The 8484-nt window shown below is 44.7% G+C and overlaps 1 protein-coding gene across 1 annotated transcript in view; it reads left to right on the top strand.

The window, feature by feature from the left end:
- Positions 1-3912: 3912 nt before the first annotated feature.
- Positions 3913-8484, top strand: part of LOC111653127 (uncharacterized) — a 16779-nt gene continuing 12207 nt past the window's right edge. The window contains exon 1 of the mRNA XM_087173281.1: positions 3913-4551. Coding sequence (XP_087029407.1) covers positions 4152-4551 — 400 coding nt within the window. The 5' untranslated portion in view covers positions 3913-4151. The remainder of the gene's footprint in view (positions 4552-8484) is intronic.

Below are 8484 nucleotides of genomic sequence, written 5' to 3'. Positions count from 1 at the left end.
CTCTGTGTGTGTGTGTGTGTGTGTGTGTGTGTGTGTGTGTGTGTGTGTGTGTGTTTATAGTGCACAGGCCCAACAGGAGAAAACACACAGGATATCTCATTTACAATGCAAACCTCAGTGACACAGACTCTAACGTCTGACCGAGCTCTGAGTGAGTCACAGATCTGAGGATTTACTGTTCTATGTTTGAAATGGTGGAAAGTAACTAAGTACATTTACTCAAGTACTTTTCTTTGAGTTACTTGTACTTGACTTTTCTTTTCATGCTGTCTACTTCTGCTCTACCTCATTTCACTTTCTACGTGAATTCAACAGCTTTGGTTACTTTACACTTACGCTCCATTGGACAGTAAAGAAAACCAAAACGTCCTGCTGGAGGATGAACATCAACATGTGTTTTCACAACCTGGCAACCCTGGAAAAAGTCCTTCTGTCAGCTGACTGTAAAGCTGCTGAATGATTGATATAAGGCCATTAGTGACACCTTACCCTTTGGGACTGGTTGGACATTTGACTGACGCTCAAGTGATTAATATAAACTGTGATTAGCAAGCTAATATGATGATTGATCAAGTGCAATAACAAACATCAGGCTGGTTCCAGATCAGTGTTGACACTCTTCTGGTTTTTATCACAGAGAACACAATGACATCTAAGATTATGGAAGGGGCGGGACAACACCTGGTGTTTGTGATTGGACAGAACCCAAGTCCATTGAGAGTTAATGAAATGAATGTGTGGGTCGGTTCATGATCGGAAGAGTGGGAGGGACTCTGAACTCTACTTGTGATTGGTTGTTTTCTCTCGTGTGTTTTCGCTAACGTGGTTGTTTTGACCTTCTGGGCCACCGCAGTTAATTGAGTAAATAGGCCTAATTGATAAAGAAAATAAATGCTAGTTACCGCTCTACATGTTTTATAATGATTGGTGCCGATTTAAGCTTGGTAGTAACCAGTCGCTCAGGCAATCAATCAATTACTTTATTGACCATTTCTTGACCTTTGACGAAAGAAACAAATGAAGTTGTACATGTCAGCACTAACAGCTGAAACATAAAGAACCAGGAAGTGAACAAAGAATTTTAAGACAAGTTCAATTACAACATATATTCTTGCATTTATATTAATGTTGTATATTTTAACTATCACCTCTTAATAGTAGTGGCACATATCCTTATATATTTATTTGCATATTTCTATTTTTTATTCATATATCGTAGTATAAGCACATATTTTTCTATTTCATGTTTCTATTTTGTCTTTATTATCTTACTTCTTACTCTCTTTTCTTTGCTGTTACATTTCCTATCTCGAGGGAGCAACTGTAATGTAACTCATTTCCCATCAGGAATCAATAAATCATTCTTATTCTGAATACAGTAGATAGATAAATACAGTAGATGTAAATCGCAGTGTTGCAGCAGCTTCTTCACAGACATTACAAAAGTATAGAAATTTTGAAAATAATAAATAATATCATCAGTCAGATTGATCTTTAGTAACTCAGCGTGTAGGGAGGTGGAGAGCGTCTGACCACAACTGTACAAAGCTACGAAGAAAACAAGTTCACCTGGTGAAGAGTGAAAAGACAATGAGATGAAGTATTGAACAAAACACCCCGAGGCCAAACATCTGCCGTCACAATATTACCATGTGTTATTATGTGTTATTAGCACCATATCAATATTTCATATCACGTTACCTTCGATAGCAGGTCACATGTTGACTGTTGATGAACACTGTCAGCTGTATGAGCTATTTGCTGCTCCATGTGACTCCAACACATCCGCCATGTTTGGTCCATTAACTCCTTCCTGTCTGCTCAGACCACAACTCCAAATTCATTTCTTTAATTTTAGACCTGGCCGGAGATTTTAAACTGCACTCGTTGTTACCACGGTAACCATGTCATATAGAACTGTGATGTCATGGGCTTCAGCAAGAGAAGACGTGTTGCAGAAGGAAAATGAATGACTGAAAATCCTCCTGGAGAACGAACGCGCCAAAAGAGCTGCAGAAAAACTGAAGGTGAGGGAGGACGAGGAGAAGATCAAGGAAGAACTGGAGCAGGTGAAGGAAAAGTTAATCACCGACGATGGAAAGTTCCGCGGGTTGATGGCGTTGTTAGAGAAGATGGAGGACACGGTGATGAATTTACAGGCCGACTGGATCAATGTTCAGCTGGAATACGTTCAGCAGCAGAAACTAACCTCACAAGACAAAGGAAAACTGGGTTCCTGAGAGAACGACAGGAAGCAGAACGTAGAACCGGAGCAGGTGAGCTGCAATGAAAAGCTCCAAGAGACAGTGGAGCCGTTAGAGACGGCACAGGTGAGTTTACAGCAGCACCGGGTCAACACTCAGCAACACTACGAGAGGCTGACAGACAGAAAGAAGGGAGACCTTGAAGTGAAGATCCAGCAGCTACAGAAAACCCAGAGAGGCGGCAGGAGGAGGAAGAGGAGGAAGAGGAGGAGGAGGAAGAGGCCACAGGAAGACAGAGCAGCCCCTGCAGAAGGAAAACTCCAGAGTCCAAACTCAGAAAGGCTCAAGTCTGGAAGAGGAAGAGGAGGAGGAGGAGGAGGAGGAGGAGGAGGAGGAGGAGGAGGAGGAGGAGGAAGAGGAGGAGGAGGAAGAGGAGGAAGAGGAGGAAGAGGAGGAGGAGGTGGATCAGGAGGAGAGGGAGGATGTGGAGGAAGTGAGGGCTGAACCAGAACCAGAGCCTTCACAGGTGAGACCAAGTACCGAGCAGCACACCTCACCTGTTGTAGTGTTCACCAGGAAGACCAAGCGTTCGCGGTGGGAAAAGTTTGTCAACTTCTTTTACTCGGTGACGGGACTCAAAGCAAAAAATAACTTAAACGGTATAAAGTGATGAACCTGCTGAAAAGTCACGATCGGGCAGCTCGGAGCTGCACTGATTATGTCCCTGTACAGGTTTCTCCAGGTGCTCCGGTTCTCCCACTGTGCACAAAAATATGCATTTAAAGGTAAATTCATCACCAAAATAGAATCTGTAGTTGTGAATGTAGTGAATAAATAAATAAAACAAAAAAAAATATACCCAACAAAATGTTCTTTCAGCATCTTAAGAGATAATAAAGATATCTAACTTTATAGGAGTTGGCTCCGAGTAACAGCAATGGGCCTTTTAACTCCATGTATCACTCCGCTTCACAGGTGTTTTAATAACCGTCAATCAGCGCCACATTAACGCTCCAATAATAACTTAATAATAACAATAACATTTGAATTAAATGATGTATTGTTGTCAGAAGAGGATGAAGGAAGAAGCCTGGATACTTCAGCACAAACTATTTGTGTTGGTGCAGTCAAATAAATGAAATAAAATCATAATCTGTTGTTTCTTATTACTGTTAACTAATATATTATGTTATTATATATCGTAGCATTGTTGTATATAAACAATATCACACAGAGGGACTGATGTTGTTCTGAGAAGCAGCTCGGCTGTGATTCAGTGATTCAGTGCAGTCGCTGCCTCTGTGTGATGTCGGTTAAACAGATGAAGAATTCACTGGTACAATTACAACTGTGCTGATTACTGGAAATAAAACCAGTTTATTCCCTCTGCATCTGTTTAAAGTGACTAAGGAAACAGAGATGGGAATATCCACTATAGGCACGAGCTAACCGAACAAACTCTCAGATCCGGACCCGCCAGGTTCTTCTGTGATGAAGAGGAGCGGCGGGTCTGAGGTGAAGAGCAGCCGGGGAGCGGCTGTAGTTTCCGGGCTGCTCTGCGGTGACACCGCGGCTCCGTGTCTGTCCTGACACTCGGGAATGACTGATGTTATTTAGTGAAAGCCAAAATGGCGTGGCTGACTGCAAGGGCGCGAGGGTGCACGGCGTGCGCGAGCCAAGACATGTGGGCGGGAAAATGCTGCTGCGCCTCTACTCGGGTCTTTCCGGCAGCCTCCGAAAGGGGCTGAACACGCGCGGCGCTGCCGAGGGAAGAAGCAGCAGCAGCCGGAGACACAGAGCCGATCAGCCGCGGGAACAGCCGAGCGACCGCGGGGCCGATTTTTCCCAGTTTTCCGTCGGGGAGACAGGGGAGACAGGGCAGGGGGGTGGGCTGGGGGCTCGGGTACAGAAGAATGAGACAGCCCTCTTATCGGAGGGGGCGAAAACATGAACGGGGCCGTGTACATTTCGTTTTTCCAGGGCCAGCTGGAGTCCGTGCTGGAGCAGGTCGTTCAGCTCGCCGTCCAGGAAATAAGCAAAACGGTGGGCTCCAGCCTGAACGCGCTGCTGCTGGAAACGGCCGTGAAGGAGCAAGAAAACCGCCGGCTGCGGCTCCAACTGCAGTCGCGGGAGAACCGGGGCCGAGCTAACGCCAGCGCCTCAGACGGCGGCGGCTCCCCGGCGGCCGGTAGGAACAAGGCGGCGGGCGACGAGAGGGCGGACAGCAGCAGGACAAAGCCCGAGCAGCAGCAGCAGCAGCAGCGGCTCCACGCCCCCGGAGGACACGGCACCGAGCACGGCTTACCTACCGACACACGCCGCCTGGAGCAGAGGGGACGAGTCGTGGGTAGGCAGCAGTTACACAACACACGCTCATATTCACGCACAGACACGCAAACAAACAGAGGGCACTCCTCCCTCTGTCTCAGCCTCTAGCAGCACGCTAACGCGGCATTGCGTAACTCTGCAGCCCGTGTGAGGGTTTATGAGTAAACGGAGCAGCAGAGAAAGTGAGGCCTGCAGGTGATAAAACAACAGCCCGGGTCTTCACTGACATGTTGAGCAGCACAAAGACGCTTCAGTCTGAAGACAGAGAGAAACACTGGCGTTATGATCGACTCAGAGGGGGAGGGGGCTGAAATGGGTCAGGACAACTTTTTAATTGGGGTTTAATTGGAGCAGAATGGCGGTAAAGCTGGATATAATGCTTAAAAAGAGGAACCAGGAGTGACAGAGCTGACTGTTGAGCTGCCAGGCCTCCTCAGCCATGAACACAATGTCTGGGTGTCATGTTAGATAACACGTATGTACGTTCAAGCTTTTGACAGAACAGGTTCATGAGGGAGAAAAAAGTGTCTGGTCCTGCAACACCAGTCGAAAAACAAAGACACTATGAAGTCACAAATAAAAATACCAAACCTCGGCTCCAGAAGAGTGTCGTAAAATAAGCTCCAGAGCCTTGCTTTGATATGTCCTCTTCAGGAAGGGAGGGGCGGCGTTGGTAGTTATGGTTGTGGTGGTAGTGGTGGTAGTGGGGACCAGGACAAAGGAGGGAAAATGGCCGAGTGGGTGTTGGGACCGGAGACTGACATTAAGTTTACAGGAGAGGGTTTACTGGTGAAGAGAGGGACTGGGCCACGGAAAATCAGAGGGCAAAAGATGCAGCACGGGCGGTGAATATTTAGACTTGTCACGTCTTTCAGTGGTTTTACGGGTGTCTAGTCAGATTTATCACCCGGAGCAGAACTCAAACTCATCACCGGTTCAACTTCTAAAGGCCAAAGATGCCTCCAGGGCTCCGGATACTCATTCAGGTTAGACGTGAAACCACAGGCGTCAGTTCAGAGGTTTTCCTGTTTGTTTTGAACAGCCTCAAAGGTCGGAGGACATTCAGGTGCCAGGGGTAGGTACTGTTGGAAACGCCGGTCGCAGCCGAAATAAACGTACAAGCACTGAGATCGGCAAAATGTGATTTAACTGAAGCAGTATCCGAAGTGAACATAGCTCTGAACCTGACCCGTCATGTGATGCCACCCTGTTCCATACTCGCTCTGCGGACCCAGTTCAGCCCTTACCAGAAACCCAAAAACATGGCGACACGCAGCTCGGCATGATACCTACGGTTTGGTGCCGATACTAACCAAAGCTTTTGAGAAGCATAAAAATGTTTTTCTAAAAAAGGCTTTTTGAGAATTTTTGCAATTTTTGCAACAAGGAACTTTGTGATGACACGAGAAGTCAGAAAGGTTCTGGTTGGTCTGACGAGACTTTTGATGCCACCTGTTTTGGTTCTTGGCGGTTTAGAGAAAACTCTGCCACGGCGCTTTTTTGGTTTGTACCAATGTAATTTTTTGGCCCTTGACAGTTTGTGATCCTCTAAGAACTGACTGAATCTCAGTCGGTGTTGAATGTTGAGATTCATTATCCACCCCAACATGAATTTGTCGTACACGTACTAAAGCAATATCCAGTACTTTAGTATCACTTCACTACCTACAGATTCCTTATCGTATCGACACTTTGTCCATTTCCTTTATAACTACTGCCAAACTACCTCAACCTCTTTTGGAAGGTATTAATAACCAGTGCTTTTAATTTGAATGAACAGCTAAATACCAGCTAATTGTCAGGAAATGATGAGTGAAAGCCGCAGCGATAAATCGGCCGAGTCGACGTTAGAAACATCTGAGCGATTGGCTCATACGTCAGCAGATGAATAACGAGAAGTTGTAGAAGAGAAATGCCAAAGGTACGTTTGGCACCGTTCTATGGTTAGTCCACCAGAGAATAGTCACACCTTTATTCACACTGTAAAATATCTTATTATTATTATTATTATTATTATTATTGGGATTTTAAACCTAAATATCAGTACAAGCCTCTAAACTCCTGTGTTGGTCAGATATAATCTGCCTGGCTCTTTGTTTAGTATAAAAACAGTATTTTTCATGAGTAGTGCATAAATCTGTGATATTTCTATAATTGCTTTGGTTTCATCGGAGGGACAGAAATTCCCATTCCTCACAACTGACTCACTAATCCAGAAAGAAACTGAACTGAGGAAAATCCTTGGTTCTAAAAATGTAAATAAGCAGCAAACTGTCAGTGAAATGTTCAAACTGCGACTTGTCCACAGACTGAGACTGAAAACTGGGCTGGTATTTTAACGAGCCCATCCACCCACAGCTCGTATTAGTCAGCCCCATGAAAGCCTCTACCAGTACGGCTTCCTCCGCCATTCAGGATACAAGCTGGCGAGAGCTCCAACATGGAGGACGGTCGCCACAGTGACGTGTTCATTTACACTTCGTCTCTGAGGTTTTGTTTTGTGAGTAAAATAGTTTTTCAGTCGCAGTTATTGTGCCGATCTCAGACAGGTGTGATCCATCGCCCTGTTGCAGTGGAGTGAAGACCACAGGTGTTATACTTTTCAATAAAACACCTAAAACTAAATGGAAGTTGTGATCATTAATTAGAGTTTCAAAAAGTGTAGTAAGGAACCGTCCATGAAAGAAAACCAGGTTTCTGATAAACATTTGAAAATGTTTCAAAATTTCACTGCAAATATTTGATATAATATTCATATTATATATGAATGAATCATATATAATAATAATAATATTCACTGATGAACTGAACCTCTAGAGGTCAAAGTTCAAGGCAGCCCTACAATATGATCACATCATAATCTGACGGTTATGTTTTAATGTCTTTAGAGGAACAATGACAGGTTAATCAATAAACAACAAAACATCAAGATTATTATCAATAACAATACATTATCATCAATGAATCTGCTGATCAATTGACTTGATAAACTGATTCATGGTTTGGTTTATAAAACATCAGAAAACTGAAAAACCCGTCACGTCATTAAATGTCTCGTTTTGTCAAAAATCCCAAATATTCAGTTTATAGTTAATGATTGATTTTCTTGTTCCAGCCAATCAATCAACTAATTGTTGCAGCTTGAGAGCAAAACAAGATCATTCTTGATTAATTGATTGATTAAATAAAGAAGCAGAATCATCATAAAATCTCTGTGTCCAAAGTGACGTCTTCCAACGTGTCGTTGTGTCTGACCATCAGACAACAGTCGGTTTGTGTTTGTTTGGCTGGTTACAGCTGCCGCAACACACACACACACACACACACACACACACACACACACACACACCAGATACAGACACATCATCTCCACATGCAGAGACACGTGAGGAAAAAAAAGGGCTTTGACGGGCTGATTCGAGGACGCCGACGCCGCCGCCGCACTCTCACGCATGCATGCACACATCTGTGCACTCAAACGCAAACACACAGCTGACACGCAAACCTTCCCATTCACTCACTCGCCCTCCCTCCCTCCCTCCCTGAAAAACCAGGCCATGACACGCCACGACCACTCGGGATCTCAGGGCACAGAATCACGTCCAATAGAAGAGAAGCGTTTTATATTTTTTCTATTATTATTATTATTATTATTATATTATTTATTTTATAAGAAGAAAATGCGAGTTTGAATGTGCTCGTCTACAATAACAGTAACACACAGAGTGAGATGATGAGGCTGAGGCCTCAACACGCTGAGGTCAGAGGTCACTCTGCTCTGTGAGGAAAACAGGGCGACGCTCTCCCTCTGACCTCTGCTCCCCGAGGAGAGGGACAAAGGATGGAGAGAGGAGGAGGTGGAGAAGAAAAGCTGCCGTGGGTTTGTTAGTGTAAGTTATTATATGAACCCTCATTGAGATCTGAGACAGAGCACACCCCCCCCCGACTAACC

The sequence above is a fragment of the Seriola lalandi genome, unplaced genomic scaffold (genome assembly GCF_002814215.2).
Source record: "Seriola lalandi dorsalis isolate HSWRI2012SDOR001 ecotype SW California unplaced genomic scaffold, Sedor1 jcf7180002054151, whole genome shotgun sequence".
Lineage (NCBI taxonomy): Eukaryota > Metazoa > Chordata > Actinopteri > Carangiformes > Carangidae > Seriola > Seriola lalandi.
This window is presented reverse-complemented; position numbering and strand designations above follow the sequence as displayed.